The 17,042-nt window shown below is 40.6% G+C and overlaps 2 protein-coding genes across 4 annotated transcripts in view; one reads left to right on the forward strand and one right to left on the reverse strand.

Annotated features, from left to right (window-relative positions):
* The window catches only part of EAF1 (ELL associated factor 1), a 21,798-nt gene extending 18,083 nt beyond the window's left edge, over positions 1–3,715 (reverse strand). Inside the window, exon 1 of the mRNA XM_063325285.1 lies at positions 3,488–3,715. Within this exon, the coding sequence (XP_063181355.1) occupies positions 3,488–3,590 (103 nt within the window). The 5' untranslated portion in view covers positions 3,591–3,715. The remainder of the gene's footprint in view (positions 1–3,487) is intronic.
* Positions 3,129–16,794, forward strand: METTL6 (methyltransferase 6, tRNA N3-cytidine). Of its 3 annotated transcripts, none has more exons than XM_063325283.1 (6): positions 3,129–3,262; positions 5,320–5,704; positions 7,434–7,568; positions 8,763–8,933; positions 10,487–10,628; positions 13,321–16,794. In XM_063325283.1, the coding sequence occupies exons 2-6, from the start codon at positions 5,423–5,425 to the stop codon at positions 13,467–13,469; spliced, it is 879 nt and encodes a 292-aa protein (XP_063181353.1). In that variant the 5' UTR covers positions 3,129–3,262; positions 5,320–5,422; the 3' UTR covers positions 13,470–16,794. The 3 variants fall into 3 exon arrangements, with proteins under 3 accessions (XP_063181353.1, XP_063181352.1, XP_063181351.1); XM_063325282.1 differs by lacking the exon at positions 3,129–3,262 and adding an exon at positions 3,602–3,724 and having other exon boundaries at positions 13,321–16,793; XM_063325281.1 differs by lacking the exon at positions 3,129–3,262 and adding an exon at positions 3,692–3,749 and having other exon boundaries at positions 13,321–16,793.
* The last annotated feature ends 248 nt before the right edge of the window (positions 16,795–17,042 follow it).

The following is a 17,042-nucleotide window of genomic DNA, read 5'->3' on the forward strand; positions in this document are numbered from 1 at the left end:
AGTCTTCAGGAGTGTCATCCTGTCTGGCAAAGAGTCACTGCACATTTACTGCGATTATAGGGAATGCTAAAATACACACCAGTGTTTACAGCAAGGGTGGAATAACTCGCCAGTACAATGTGTCTATGCCCAGTGTCCCAGTCACATGATGGTACCAGATTCTGAACTTTCTTTTTAAAATGTAAATAAGGTCTAGATCTCATGTTTGAAGACCAAAAGCAGACTTCTCCAAATCCCAGGCTTTGAGTGACGCCTTTTAATTTTACAGGCAAGTGTAAACCTGTACCATGCATCTCAAAAGAGTATCAACTTCAAGACCCAGGGCTCTGTGTGGCTGCTGCCAATTCCAAACCTGAGGACTCTCTCTGTGACAAAGACTAATTTAGTGACAACAACTCATTTAGCCTTACTGATATTTCTGGCTATTTAACAGCCATCTTGCCTCCACAATACGTCCTCAAGGGTAGAGGACACCTCAGATCTCATCTATGAGGAAAAAAGAGGTGCTGGTCTTACTTCAGTAGGCTCCATGCTAGTCCAAAGCCACTGTGGATAGAAAGCATGACTAAGGTGAGACACTGTAATAGGTTTAAACTAACCCTAGTTTTAATTATTTTTCCTTCTTTGTACAGAATGCTTTGTCCCCCAAACAAAGCACTTCTGTTTAGCATATTTATTTGAACGAAGAACATTTTAACTCAAAAGTATTTTTCCCTCATTATTCTGTCATGCTGATAAGCCACAAAACCCAGAAAGAACTATCAGAACCAGTAATATTTTGACAGAGGATTTAGACAAAGGGAAATAAGATCAGACAGAGACAGGTTTTTTTTGTTTGTTTGTTTTTAAAATGAGCCTCCATTCAATTCTAGCATCTCTGGATATGCAGAGGTGCAATCATATTCACGATCAAGGCTTTTAATTACTGCATTAGCTAAGAAATTAATACCTCAGACCGAATTTTAAATATAATTCCACTATGAAAAGCACATCTGCAGAAAAAAAACCCAAAACCCCAGCTTGTAATAAATTCTCATTAAGAGGACATTAATGTCTAATTGAGTTTTATCTTCACAGTACAACAAGCAGAATCAGGCACACTTGACTTAATCCTCATGCCTTAACTGCCAGACCAAATCATACCCTTCATTTTCATCTGAGCAATCTATTTCTAGCTATTGTTTCCCACCTACTTTATGTGCAAGCTTGCTAAATAAAACCAGCCAGCTGTACATGAGCTGGTGTCTTTGCCAAAAAAGGATCAAGAGTTTCAACAGCGAAGTCACCAAATTAAAAGGAATATCACTATGACAGTGCTTTTTTAGGTATCATCAAAATATAGTTACTCTAAACAAACACTCAACTAATTGTTTTCATTTGGTTAGCTTACTAGGTGTACATGCTTGGCCAATCTTGCTGGAGATCGAGTGCACATATGTCCCTCCAAACGTGCCCACAGTTCTTCTTCCAAAAGTCAAATGTTTTTAAGATGCGTTTTCCAGGGATAATCCAGTTTTTCAGTACAGTATTTCATAAACATTACAGAAAGGAATGAAGTATTTTAAGAAGGCCGAAACAAATTTAGCCTACAAAATCCCCTTATTGTAGTTTGTGTGAAGAGGATTATGGGAACAATGTAATGCTCGGATCCCAGATAAATCATTCCAGATCAACAGTTAGAAAAAAAAATTTATAAGCAGGAAATGAAAAGATCTCACTTGAAAGTCACGGATGGAAAACACAGCACACAGAAAGCTCTTTTGAAATAAAACTGCATTCTTACAGTTGTAGTCTGAAGACCTCTGGTTTTGCAATCCCTTAAGAAACTGATTACTGAAGCACTCTCAGTTCAGCACTTTCAAAAATCCAGTGTATTTCTATCTGGATACAGCTCGGGTTTAATTCATGCGCTATCAGACAACAATTTCATTCATTTGATAGTTGGGCTATTTTAAAATGTTGATTTATAAATGGATATTTGCTAGTATGTTAGTGCTGGATAAAACTATTCAGTGTTATGTATAAACAGTTAAATGTACCAAACATATGGCATGGTATTTTTTAGCACGGTGGAATTATGTATAACCAGAGGGGTGAAACACACAAAATTTGTGTTAATCCACTAGACAGAGTTTCCTTTTGAGCAAAATAGCTTTTCCTCAAGCATTGACCATCTGCTTGAGTAACAGCTCAACCTAGAAAACTGTTCTTTCAAGTCACACTCGGGTGGCTAATATCACCAGAATTACTTACTCGTCGTGTATGAATATGTGCCGTGAGACTGGGCCTGGGATTATGCACCATACAACAAAAAAATCCTACTGTTAACCATATAAATTCCCCACCTTAATACAAAGCTACTGAGACATATGTTTAGTATTACTTTCATTTACTGTTGGTGATTTACTACTCATTTTAAATCCAGGGCTCATTTAGGGGATGAAAAAGCAATTTCTTGCCCACAGAATTCAAGTACAGAGATACACCGAGCTCCTCCTCAAAAAAATCCTAACATGAATTTAAATGTACCAAATACTGAAATAGAGCAGTTGGAATAATACCTGTCATCTTTAATAAAACACATATTCTTCCAATTATTCAAAAACTTCGCAACTGCTCGAGACCCTACCTCTTACACTTATTAGGCAGTAATGTATGCAAAATTACTGTATGAGTAATTTCTGCTTGCTTTACTGGGAAGTGACGTATTACAGCTGGCTGGAGTTGGCACAAGCCAGGGATGGGGCTGCTGGGTCACACATTGCCTCATGGCAAAAATAACTAGTTAAAAAAAAAAAAAAAATCAAACTGCGGGCGCTTGGGCTTCCGAGCAGCTGTGCTCCTCTCCAGGCACTCCTGCCAGGCTGGGGTCTGCGGTGACCTACCTGTCCGGCAAGGGTCATAAAAAAATCAAATAAAATAAAACAAAATGTCAAGCCACCCCTTCACGGTGGGGATGGCTTTGTGCCCCTCAGCCATTCACGCACGTTTCATGGAAAACTTCCTATGCCGTTCGCCCTCCTCCTCCCCCGGCCTGCCTGCCTCAAACCTCCTCCCTACCCACCTTCCCCTTCTCCCCTCAGGCTGCCCCCCGTTTCTGTGAGGAAAACACTCGTGCGAGGGAAGATGGGCGCTGAGGTGAGGAACGAAGCCCGGGGAGGCGGCACGAAGGAGGTGGTGAGGAGCCGGGGAGACATGAAGACTCCGTGGTGGCGGGCTGAAGGGCCCCACAGGCCGGCAGGAAAGGGATAGCCCTTAACAAGTAAGAAGCCGCGGCGGGACCCCGGGAGGAAACCCTAGGCTGCCCCCAGCCCCGGGGGCCTGCCGGGGGAAGGGGTCCGAGGAGAGGGGGCTCACCGGTGGGTGCGGCAGAAAGAGAAGCCGCGCCAGCGGAACGGGACGCGGGGAGCGGGAGGAGAAGGGGGAAGAAGGGGCGGCCGCGGCGGGGCCGGCCGGGAGCGTGGGGGGGAGAGGGGGTGGCGCTCACAGCGTATGGTGTGGAAGGAGGCCTTGGGCCGCCGCTCGAAGCTCTCGCCCAGCTGCAGCGGGTGCTCCTCCTTATCCAGCAGCGAGTTCGCCGAGCCGTTCATGGCCCCGGTCCCCTCCCGTCCCGTCCCCACCCCTCCCGGCCCTGGTCGGTCCCTTCCTCTCCTCCGTGCGCTGCCGCCCGGCGCCCTTCCGGGGGCTGAGTGCAGCCGGGAAACTGCTCCGGGGCCGGCGGCGGGTACGGCGAGGCGATGCTAGGCTAGGTGGGGGCGTTGGGCCGAGCAGGGGCCGCTGATCCCCGCAGGAGGGGTGCGGGTCCCTCAGACGAGAGCTGGGAGACAGCGCTCCCCGCCCTCGGGAGGGCCGGGCCGGGCAGGAGGGGCCCTTCCCGCCGGGGTGGTCGGGGCGGCGATAGCGGCCCCGGCCCCTCTGAGGGGAGCGGCCGTTGGCGGGAAGGCGGTTTTCCTCGGGGGGGGACCGGGAGCTTCCACAGGGGTATGATCTGTTTGCGGTTTTAGGGCAGGATTAAACATCTTTAAAAGGCTCTTTCAGCATAAGCACAGGCTGTAAAAATCGTGCTTATCCGTAACTTCACACCACGGCGTTTTCTGAGCGCAAATGGGTCAAAGAAAGGAGTAGCTTGGTTTTATTTTTTTTTTTTTAATTTTCTAGCTTGTCCTATGAAGATATATAAAAGTTGATTGTTTTGTAGCGTGCCAGGCACATAGTAGAAATTTTGCTCATTAAGCTGTTTGTTGAGGGTATACTTTTATTGAGGAGACTTTCTTTCAAGGCAGACTCTTCTCTGTAACCTTTTCCATTGGTTTTGAGGGAAAAAGAGAGTGCTGTCTGTCTCCCGTGAAGCTGGACAAAATTTTGACAGTTCTTTATTTCATTTGCACACATTTGTATTTTATGTTTGTGTTTGTCTCATGTAAGATAAAATATGTAAGTGCAGTACTACTCCTTTTTTGTTTTAGAAGGGGCATTGTTGGGGTTTTTTTCATTTCTGTTTTGGTAGAATGACACCAATGCCTGTTTCTGGGCACTGACATACAGCAGTGGCACCTTTTGGCTACCTGGGCTTCCCTGGGAGTTACTGGGCCATGTAGGATTTAACTCACATGTGCCATCGTCCAGAATCCAGATGTTGGCGGCAAGGCAGGGGTCAGAACTAGTTTAACATCAGATAAAAGATTTAGATCCTTTCCCAGCCTACGCAGAGCCCATTTCTTTGCTCCATTTTTGTTAACTTCTCAAAAGAAAACCACCTGTGATTGTGAAAAATGGCATGGATCCTTAGGAGGAAGCGGTGGAGGGAATGCTGACACAGGCTGGCCATGGGCCTTTCGGCCACTGGTTTTCCTCTCTTGTTCGAGTGACGTGCTGTTATAAATGCTGATGTTTTCACTAGTGTTTTCTCACAGCGGTGAGAGTAGGAAGGAGGAATGCTTACATGAATATATTTTGTTTCATCAACTTTATGGGACTTCTAAATGTCATCTGTTTTTCAGTTACAATTTTTCAGAGGTTTTCTAACTGGCATTAACAAGAAGTCCATTTTAGTGAAAATAAGCTTGGAGCTGCACCATCTTTCTCTTGTTAGGTAGCTTTCTAGGATGCAGAGGGAAGAGTAGCAGACTCTTAAGTATCTTCTTTAGCTTTGACATCAGTGTCACACTGATGTCATATGCAGTTGTTAGTTTGGATGGAGGATTTCTGAAATTAAGAGAAAACTGGTGGCCTTGTAGTCCATCAGGCAGGACAGATCACCATAAAACCCATAATAAGTTCACACTGTAACCCTTTCTCATTTTTTTCTTCTGCTTCTAGATCCTTGGCTATTTTACCTAAGTTAAGTGATGGAAACATACACTGAAGAAAAAATAAACACCTTTGGGTCTTTGGCATTCATATTTGTGAGAAAGAATCTAGGATGTTCCAAGAAAACACATCAGCCAATTGCTTAAGTAGAATAACAACATCTACTGAAGATGCCGCTTTCCAAAAAAAAGGCCACAGGGCAAGAATCCTTAGCCCAGAAGAAGCTGAGAAGCTGGCAAAAGATCAGGTTTTGGTGTCTGAGTTCAAACAGCTAAAACTGGAGAAAGAGGCACAGAAGAACTGGGATCTGTTTTACAAAAGAAACAGCACCAACTTCTTCAAAGACAGACATTGGACAACCAGAGAATTTCAAGAGTTAAAAGCATGTCGGGAGGTGAGATCTATATGCTTTCTCTGTAAAAGAGGGGATTGATTGTTTCCAAATGATTTAATAATACTTCTAACAAGGCCATTAGCGTAAGAGCTGTCACATGTTAAGTTTGCAGTGCCCTGCATAGTCTCTCTTAATATCAAAGATACCTCCTCAGAACCAAATGCATCAGTTTGGTTTCAGTTTATAACTGACCCATAGTAGATACTAAGAACGAAATCTGGAATATTTATTTTCTGTCCTAAATACGCAACTTGTCTCTGCGATGTGAGTTTTCAGATGCAAGGTGGCGCACTTCAGAGCACTACTTTAGCAAAAAGCATCCAGAATTACAGGCTAATTGCGAAACGTTGTGAGGGGGAGTAGTCAGATGCATCTGTTGTTCATTATAGCTGAATGCTCTGAATTGATCTGCTGGATCAAGCACTGGCTGGATGGATGGTCCCAAAGAGTGGTGGTCAATGGAGTTAAATCCAGCTGGTGGCTGGTCACAGGTGGTGTTCCTCGGGGCTCGGTGTTGGGACCATTTCTGTTTAACATCTTTATTGATGATCTTGATAAGGACATAGAGTGTATCATCAGCAGGTTTGCAGATGACACGAAGCTAAGTGGGAGTGTTGATCTGCATGAGGATAGGGAGGCTCTACAGAGAGACTTGGATGGATTGGATCGATGGGCCAATGCTAATGGAATGTGCTTCAACAAGGCCAAGTGTCAGGTCCTGCACTTGGGCCACAACAACCCCATGCATCGCTACAGGCCTGGGGAAGTGTGGCTGGAGAGCTGCCTGGCAGAAAAGGACCTGGGGGTTCTAATTGACAAGCAGCTGAATATGAGCCAGCAGCGTGTCCAGGTGGCCAAGAAAGCCAATGGCACCCTGGCTTGTATTAGAAATAGTGTGACCAGCAGAAGTAGGGAGGTGATTGTCCCCCTGTACTCGGCACTGGTGAGGCCACACCTTGAGTATTGTGTCCAGTTCTGGGCACCTCAATATGAGAGAGATATCGAGGTGCTGGAGCGAGTGCAGAGGAGGGCAACAAAGCTGGTGAAGGGCCTGGAGAATAAATCTTATGAGGAGCGATTGAAGGAGCTGGGACTGTTTAGTTTGAGGAAGAGGAGGCTGAGGGGAGACCCCATCACTCTCTACAACTACGTGAAAGGACATTTTAGAGAGGTTGGTGCTGGTCTCTTCTCACAGGTAATTAGCGATAGAACAGGAGGGAATGGGTTCAAGCTGCAGCAGGGTAGGTTTAGGCTGGACATTAGGAAAAAATTATTCATGGAAAGAGTGGTCAGACACTGGAATAGGCTGCCCAGGGAGGTGGTGGAGTCACCATCCCTGAATGTGTTTAAGAGTCGTTTGGATGTAGTGTTAGGGGATATGGTGTAAGGGAGAACTTTGTAGAGTGGGGTTGATGGTTGGACTCGATGATCCCAAGGGTCTTTTCCAACCTAAATGATTCTATGAAAGACAAGACAGAAATGGTACAACAATGTGTTAATTACTTAAGGGGTAGATGACTAAAGAAATATTAATATATTCTAAAAAGATACGTAATTTTGCAGAAATCAAGATTTCTGTTTTGTAGTGTCAGATTATCCAATGCATGCCAGTTTTTGAATCAATAGCAATTAAAATTGATTATAGCAAAATGCTCATTGAACAGTGTCTCTGCTCATATCATGAGGAAACAAAAATGATGTGCTTTATCTTTGATTTCTTCCTTCCCAGTTTGCAGATCAGAAACTGACCATTCTGGAAGCAGGCTGTGGGGTTGGGAACTGCTTGTTTCCACTCTTAGAAGAAGATCTGAATATTTTTGCCTATGCTTGTGATTTCTCTCCTAGAGCTGTTGAGTATGTGAAGGTTGGTGTGATATTTGGAACTTCTTTTAGAGTGTCTTTAGAAGCTTCTCTTGCCTTCCTTTTTGTAAGAAGGGTAGAATAGCTTTTGCAAAAAAATGAGGACTGACATTTCAGATGCAAGAAGCCAAATCATTGCTCAAGTCCTAGTTTTTCAGCGTTGAATTGTAGTATTATGGTAATATACGTATATTACTTTACTTGTATGATTTGTGAAGACTGTTTTTTGGGAGGACTACTGTGTCTCTGCTGACTGTGCAGTACAAGCAAAATTTGTTTGGGTTGGAAGCTTGCCCTTGATATTTGTGAGGAAGAGGGAGTCCTGTGAAGAATCTTGAAAACAGGGCCATGAAAGTTATTGTTAGGGAAATTTGTAGCCTAATTAGAAATAGGTATGTTTATGCTTATTCCTAGGTAAGTGGTCCAAAGTTAAGTCTTCCAGCAAAGCTGGTGAGGGCTTTGGGCTTTAAAAGTCTCCTTGTTTATTAAGTTTGTAATCACAGGTAAATTTATATATATCTGTTATTTGAAAGCATTCTCTTGTGGGACACTTGTGACCAAGAACCACAAGACACATACTGCATATCTCATGGGAAAGATGGGAAGAAATACGTGTGGCAAACAGGAGAGGACAGCAGCTCCCTGGGATGGCACAGCAGCACTGCAAGATGATGTTGGGCTGAGCGTGTACTCTGGGCTTTGGATGACTTAGTGGTGTCTGCCTCCACAGCTCTTGCTGAACATATTTCTTGCCAGGGCCAGGTTTCCTTTTACTCATCAAAACTGTGGGTAGAACAGCCCAGCTGCAGGTTATGTGACATGAACCCGAGCTACTCACAGTTCACTTAAATCTTAAGAGCTGTGTACTTTGATCACCTTGTAATACAGAATTACTTTAAATAATATTTCTGTATTTTTAAAGAGTAGAAGCAGCAGTAAAACAGATGTTTTCTGAAGTGTCTTAATGCACATTCCTTCTCAAATTCTTGAGAACAGACTGTTCTACAGGAGTTGTAGTTTCACTATTGTAATATGCAGCAAAGAAATTCTGATTGCGTTAGTCACCTGTTGGAAGTTAATGTTCTTTTGCCACCATGTTTTGTGTTGCTCTACTGATTAGTTTCACAAGTTTTTTACTTTTTTGAAATAACAAATGCTGATAATTTTCAGTGAAAGCATACTCTTTTCATTTCCCTAGCAAAATCCCTTGTACAGTACTGAAAGATGTAAAGTGTTCCAGTGTGATCTTACCAAAGATGATCTTCTAGAAAATATACCAGCAGATTCTGTGGATGTTGTCACACTTATATTTGTGCTTTCTGCCATTCATCCTGACAAAATGCATCTTGTCTTGAAGAATATTTACAAGGTAAAACCAACTGATTTTACAGCCTTTAAAGCACTTTCCTTCTTTTTAGCTTGAAAGCACAATTATTTTTTTCTGAGAAAATAACCCCTCTCGTAATGGTGATTTTTAATACTATATTCCATGGATGTATTTAATTAGCTCACCTAGTATACAGGACTAAAATATGTTTTACAATGTTTTTTTTTTCCTTTCTTGGTATTGTGAGGTTGTTTGGATTCTGGCCTAATGCATGACAACAATATAACAAAATGGTATTTTGAACTGTGACTTGGGCTCCTAGGTTGTATGCTACAAATAATGTTTATGGATTGCAGACATTTCTGCGTTGATAAGGTGCGAATGACAGTGAACCAAAATTGACTTCCAGAAGATACACTGACTTGCAGTTAGGATGTTATTGTTATTATCAAACACGCTTGGTTGGGGCTCATTTAGAAGTGGGATCTTCAGAGATCAACGTTAATCTAGAGAGACTCATCTCCCTGGGCTGCCTTTGTTAGTTGATAGACTAGGATAGGCCCATCCAGAGAGGGGGTTTAAACAATCTGAACTGTGATTGTTCTGAATTTCCCTGAGGTGTCATATATTGACTGAAGAGGGAAATAGTCAATGTATTTTTTATTTATGCATGTGTGTGTATTTGGGGTTTTATATTATCAGATATTCTGTTTGTGTTATCATCTTTTCAGTACTTTGAAAAGGGAACATTTTTGGTATATCTCCAGCTGTTTTCCAAAGTCAGTATTGGTTCTTAGCTCATGCACATGAAAAGGCTAATTATTGTTTTCTCTGTGGAGATGCCTGGCTCGTTTAACTTGCTTGTAGGTTTGTGCACAAATTTGCAGGTGGCAAGTACTCCTTTTCTCCTCTAACAAATACAGCTGGTATTTGATGAGGTAGGAAAGTTGCCTGCATCAAATGTCTAAAGTCAGCATGACCAATGACAATGTATTTCTAAATTTTAAACTCTTTATGGCTTGATTTCCTTTTCAAAGAGCAATTAAAAAAAACCCAAACAAACCCAAACCCGCAAACCATTTTCCTAAAATTATTCCTTTTTCATTTCTTATTATATCACAACATTTTTCTTTCTCACATGAAAAAAGAAATGTCATGGTATTCTAAGAAAAAGAAATGTCATGGTTAATCACTAAGCAAAATCAGGTGCTAGACTGTATACTACCCAACAAAGAAAATGCCCTCTTAGGACTTAATTTTTATTGTTAAACTATATCTTTTCTTAGTTGCTCTGTATTTGAAGAATTTTGCAAAAAGCTTATTTAGCTGATCAGCACCCAAACATGTATCTTAAAACTATTTTTAGTCTACTGTTCATGGGGAAGAATTTTTCAGAGTGGACAGTCCAGTTTATATACAACTTTTTTGTTGCACAGGGAATGAATTAAATACACATATATATCACTTCTGTATTGAATATGTTAGGATACCTTGTCTTAGTTATATGCGTATGTGTCTGTATATGTATACAAATAAATATATATATATGGCTAAATCCATTTACCTTATTAAAGCATATATGTATTATGTGACAGGTATTAAAACCAGGCAAGTGTGTCTTGTTCAGAGACTATGGACTGTATGATCATGCAATGCTCAGGTTTAAATCTGGCAGCAAACTTGGAGAAAACTTTTATGTTAGACAAGATGGGACAAGATCGTATTTTTTTACTGAAGGTAAGACATACTGTAGAGCACTTTCTTTTCCATGAATCTTCTGTTTAAACTTGCTTCAGGGAATTGCCAACATGTTCATGGAAGTTTTGTTTTACACAGAGGAACTGTTAAATCGTGGTGTACTTCATTTGCCACCCTTTTTGTTAGGAAGAAGGTATTTAGACTGGCAGGACATTTTGGAGCGCTTTCTTCTTTACAGAATTCTTCTATGTGCTATAATGTGCCAAGAGCAGCAGCTTCTGAATTTGCTGAATTTCATTCAGATTTGTTATTTTTGGGAAGAAGACCAACGTTCAGTAACAGAATTGATCATCTTCATGAAGCAGCTAAGGAGTTCTCTTGACATCGTTCTTTTTGCAAGGCTATTCCTCATGTGCAAGGTGAAATCTACTGAAGAAGTCAATGACTTCTAAAGCAGAACCATGACTACAGTGCTGAGAAGCTTGTGTACAAATCCTGCTGACATAGCGCTGAGTAGCTGTGGTCACTCTGTCTTCTGTTTTTTAATAGAGATGTTGCAAAAAACATTTCCATGTGATACAGTATTTAAACAGTTTTTTGTTCAGTGCTCTTAATGTTTTAGGGAAGGAAGGTAATTATTGCAGTATACTGGTGGAGAATTTGAAGCACAGAGATGTGAAGGAATTTGCTTAGCCTCTCACAATGAGTTGGGATTATAGCTCGTCTTCTAACTCCCAATTTCTCATGCTAAACTTTAGTGAACCCGTTACTTCTCCCTATCAAGTATAGGGCATTGTGTAATAAGAGTTGTGTGTTTAGTTCTGTCAGGATCTTTGTTCTTAGTCTAAAGCAAAATACAGCTACTGAAGAGACCGATTTGGAGCCAAGTAAATGTTATATTTTATGACATAATGTATTGCCTAATTGGTTCTGATATATAAAAAACATTAATCTTGTCTGAGCTCCCTCTGTTCTTTATAGGACAATGATGAAATCTAACATAATGCAGGTTGTGCTACAGCTTCATTGAAGCATTTCTAGAGCTGTTATTTATTCAGTGATTTTTGGTTCTGTTTAAACAATTAGCTCTTAGAAAGAGAATGGATGCTAAATGGAAAAAATAAGAGAATGACCTAGCTGTGGAATTTTAAATCCCATTTTTCTTGTGTGTTAGAATTGTTTCTGAATGAGAAATTCCTTGCTAGTATGCATGTTTGCTTTGGGGGAAGAACTGAGGTAGGGAGGAGGAAAAGGAAGGAAGGGAAAAAGAGAGAATTTGTCTTGTATTGCTCATGTTAGCAATTGTTTTGCCTTGTTCTGGTCTGTGACTGTCCCATGGACCACCTCTGCTCCCATTTTTAATCATTATGATCTCATTCATCTCACTGATTTTCATATAAATATTGCTTAATGCTTGAGAACTCTTTTGTTGCTAGAAACATGACTGCCATCATTTCCACACAGTTTGCAACCCATACTATTTTTTCTTCTTTTTTAGCACTACACTGGTACACCAAGTAATTGGTGCATGGGAGGATTTGAATGATACTTACTTATAATATGTCTGTCCTCAGATAACAACACTGAGCTGCTTCTGTGGAAAAAAATATCCATTCATACACTGTTTGAAATAATATTAAATTTGTGGAGGAATGCATGGTTGTAATTTTCTGTTATGAAATAAGTAAACTTCCTCAACAATGAGATTTCAATAGGTCCACAATTAAGTACTGTTTATTTATATTATATTACATTGATATGTGTCCCCCATTTTACATGAACACACTATGTCTACAACCAGTGCACGTGGCTTCACGATGGGCTTAGGTTGCTGTAAGCCTGTGCTACCACCAAAGTGGGTGGTCTCATCTTCCTTCCTCAGCCCCGCCTCTTCTAGTGCTGGGGTTCCTGTACCCACAGGATCAGCCGTTTCATCACGCAGATCCCCCTGGGCAGTGAAAAAATGGCATGTCTTTGTTTTCTATCAAGTAGCACAAGTTTAGAATGGCATAAATTTATTGTGAAATTACCACATGAGTAAACGAAACAAGGTGCAGTAAAGGAAAAGTGATGATTTTTAATTAACATGACAAGTCAATAGCATGAGCACCCTTCTCTGCTGCATAGGTCACCCTGTTTGTGAGGTACTTCTGCCTTCCCTAAGGGAGATATGCTTTTGAGTAGGATTCTTTTGTTTATGGAAAATACTTTCAGTTTGACTTAGTGGAGGCTTGGTACCACCATATGCACTTGGCTGTTTTATCCGTTTTTCAGTTGAGCAATGGCATGTGAATGTCTGGTAGCGTAGGGTGGTATTCTTCCTCAAGCAGAGATGTGTCTACAAGGCTGGATTACCTTTGAAATACTTGAAGTAAGTGATGTATTCAGCTAGCGAAGGTCAGCTGCACAAAGTGAAAATGCACTGGTGTCAGTCACAAGGAGAATGACAAGGCTCAATAAAAATAAGACATGTGTCAAGTTTTGGAAACTAAACTGAGTGACTAGCTTAAGCCGCAGTTTTGCAAGCTGTTTTGCTTAGGTTGATATTTCTAAAGGAGACCTGTATTGATTTTTGTTCAGCAATCCGCCTGCATAGAACAGCTTGAAATCTGAAGGCCTGTGTGATTTTCATGCTGTAAAACATAAGAACATATGCTTATATAAATGCTGACTAGTGTTTTAAAAATAGTTTAAACATAATATTTAATCTTTTTTTTTAATTCTCTTCCAGAGTTCTTGTCTCAGCTTTTCAAGGCTGAGGGATATGAGCAAGTGGTCAATGAATATGTGCAGCGAGAAACTGTGAATAGGAAAGAAGACTTGCGTGTTCCAAGAGTTTTTCTTCAAAGCAAATTTCAAAAGCCTTTCAGTAAGACATAAGTTCTTGCTGATTAGCAACAGCATTGCTTGTTTGAAATGGAAGCTAGCATGTAGTTTTTCCTTGTATATGCTCATCTTTCTGGTAAACCAGAAATGACTGCATCCAGTACCTCTGGTGGGTTTTCATCCTCAGATATGAAATATGAATGCTATTTCTAACTCAAATTTAAGATGGTTTAGTGATGCAGGCAACCTGTTGAGTATCTGTATTCCTGCTTCTAAAGTAAATCCTGTGCAGTATTGTTGGAGGATCAGGTAAAGCCCACTAAATATGGTTCATTTTAAGCAATAGTTTTCATTAGTTATTATCATAATTGTTATTTCTGTTTTTATTAAAACTAATTTTTAAATAAGTATCCTGTGTTTCCTGTCACTTATGGGTTTTGTGCCCTGTTAAAGTTACAGTGTTTCATCTGCTTTCAGTACTCCTAGGACTTCTGAGTATAATTTCTCTGATACAGGAATGAAACAGACTCAGTGAGTGGTATAATGTAAGTGGCTTTGATATTTTAATAATGGTTCTGTTTTTAATGTGCTCAGCATTTAGGTATGTAAACAAATGTTTATATTCTAAATAAGATCCTAATTTATCTGATTTCATGCTTAAAGAGAATTGTTAGAGGATCAGGTTGTCTTCATTTCTAATTAATTTCAGAGGTTCTTCATTTGATGAGCAGAAATAGTTGAGGTTTTGCAAGTCAGTTTCTCATTCGGAACTGAAATCAGTGAGTCAGAAGTACTTTCTTTTATATCAAGTGTAGTCAGCTGCTGCTTTCCTGGGCAGAGGTCTTAATTCTTTTCCAACACTCTCAGGAACGCTGTTGGTCTTTGCTGTTCCTATCACTAAAAGCCACTGTATTAATGCTACGGCTCATAGCAAGCCACAGACTTGACTGCTTGAAGGAACTTCATTCTTTCCCTTTAACAGCCCTGGCACTTTGCACTACAGAACCTCTTCTTTGTTCTTGGATGACATAATCTCAAAAACATGTCTGGATCTTAAACCTGCATTTTGAACAGCTGCTCTGCAGCAGAGGAAACTCAGAAGTATTGGTGACTTGTGCAATGGGCTGTGCTGATCTTGTGTAATGTAGGCAAGGTGCAACAAGGGAAATTCCAATGAAATAGTGGAACCTCCGTCCTTGGAAATACCTGTAAATGGACTGGGCAAGGCCTTGAGCAACTTGTGGCTTTATTTCAGAGTGTCCCTATTCTGAGTAGGGATTCCATCTCTTGCAATATATATTTGTATGTGATTGATTGATTGATTGACTCAGGCTGTCATTCCACTGGGCTTATGTGTTGGTAGATGACCCACTCATACACATCTGACTTGGACCAGAGGTGAGTATTTGCCTCTATTTGTGACGAACTAGCCGTAAGGTGTGATAATGATCTAATGATTTCTTTTTTTTTCCAGTGCGCTTAACACTGGCTGTGTGTGGGTGGAGGGAAAGAAATAGTAACTTTTCCAGCGTAAAGCCTAATGCTACAAAGTTAACCAGTCAGAATTTTTTGAGCAAATTGGAGCGGCCAGTGGTCTTATTCAGTTGATACGTTTATAAATAAATTTGCAGCAGATCATCGCTTTGCATCAGGGCACCACAGCTTTTTTTGGTCTGATACCATGAGCCCCGAAGCTGGATTTATTGTGTCATCCAACTTTGGTCTCAGAGGAAAAAGAGATTAAACCACACTATTCTCCTAATGACTCTTTGAGGAGGGTTATTACATGACATCTCCTTTTTTTATGGAGAGTATCATCCTGGGGATTTATGCACTGCTGACCCCTGGTGCGCAACCCATTAGCACTTTCTGCCATACTAGCGATAAATATCTAGTAGTATTTACAGTAAATGAAAAAATATGTTAAAAAGGATATAACAATGATAGCGTTATTATAATCTGCGCAATCATAATTTTGTGGCTTCCCTCAGCAAATGTTCATCTTTAATACAGCAGTTCTGCAATGACTGCATGTAGTCTGAGCTCTGTTGACTTTTAGTGGGATTTGAACCCTGTAACACCAAGTGACTTATAAGACTGAATGTATGGTCCTTTTAGAGTATACAGCATGTAAATGAGGCTGAAGGATGGCTCCTCATCACTTTGGCATATGATTGTCAGCATATGCAAATGCATGTGCACTGAAGTGAGCATCCCAGAAAGGAAATGAAATGCAGCAATTGTTAAAAATATTAATTGGAAGGTTTGAGTCAACCCAATACACAGCTGCAGACAGCCATTGGCTTCCTTTTTACACTGAACTAGCTATTGGCTGAACAATAATACACCTTTTTGTGGCTGTAGCGTCAGTGTTTCTGTGTGTTTCTGCTTGAGGAACTACTGTCACTTTTTATGTAGCAACACATTAAATGGAGAGTAGTAGTTCTAATTTATTTGTTTCTCATTCAGTCTCATTTCCAGCCAGACCTGGAAAATAAAGTAGCATGCGTTAGCGCCCCTGACAGAAAGGCCTTCAGCTATAGTTGCCATAAAGCAGAGATTATTTTCAGGTGAATGGTCAGAAAGCTTTATTTGGTCTCTATGCCTCTGCTTCTGTAAACTCTAAATCATTACAAGTTTTTGTAACTGTGGTAAAGTTTGAGGAAGTTGAGTCAGCTTTAAGAAATCCTGGCCTCATCATGTGAGATGCAATAAGTGATGGTATGCATGTGGCTATTGTAGTGCTGAGTAAAGTGGGTATATTTCCCCCCCGCAACCCTTCAGCCTTTCCAAGCTTGTGTAAGCTCACCAGAGGTGGCACATGCCAAGGATACTCCTATCTAGTATCCTTGCTTGAAGAACTGTCCTTGGGGAGATGTGTTAACCAGGGTAAATAATGTCAAAAAGACTTGGAAAAAATATACATGCACTGAATCATGCTCACCTTGCACAAACAAGCTACTATGCCGTGATTGTAATAAACATCTTGATTGTTCTTTGTTTTAATGGAGGCTGCTGAGACAGACTCAGTTGTCTGTAGAAGACTTTCCTTTTGTTTCCCTTAACCTGAACTAGCTGCCCTATCTGGCAAGCATAAGTAGTAAGTTACTTCATGCTATCACTTTGTTCTGAGCAATATTTAGAATAGAAGCAAATTATTAAGAAAACCCAATTTATTTATTTTTTAATTTTTTTTTTTTATGGTTTGGTACACTGTGACTATATTCTCTGATGTTTAATAAAGAACGAACTCTGGTTAAAGCTTTTCCTGTGGTTAGGGAATCCTAAATGTCACTTTACAGTGTGGGATTCTCTGATGTCTCCTACTGGAATTAGACAGCTTATATTAAAGGACCATGTTAATGGGGCAGTACATCAGTGAGGACATCAGTAAGGTCTGTTTGTTGGCTGTTTTCATCAAATTTACAGAAATATAATGGTTTTGAGCCTTCTGACATCTCGTGTCCTTTACTGTTCTGTCAAATCTGGTTGATATTGTTCAATGTGTTGACAACAGGCTAAGACGAGACAAATCCACACATGTATTGTGCATGTACTGTATGCATGGGTAATCATTCTTTCCTTAGGAATATAGGCTACTGAGAAAAATCCACTTGAACTTTAAAG

This window comes from Chroicocephalus ridibundus, chromosome 2 (assembly GCF_963924245.1).
Source record: "Chroicocephalus ridibundus chromosome 2, bChrRid1.1, whole genome shotgun sequence".
Lineage (NCBI taxonomy): Eukaryota > Metazoa > Chordata > Aves > Charadriiformes > Laridae > Chroicocephalus > Chroicocephalus ridibundus.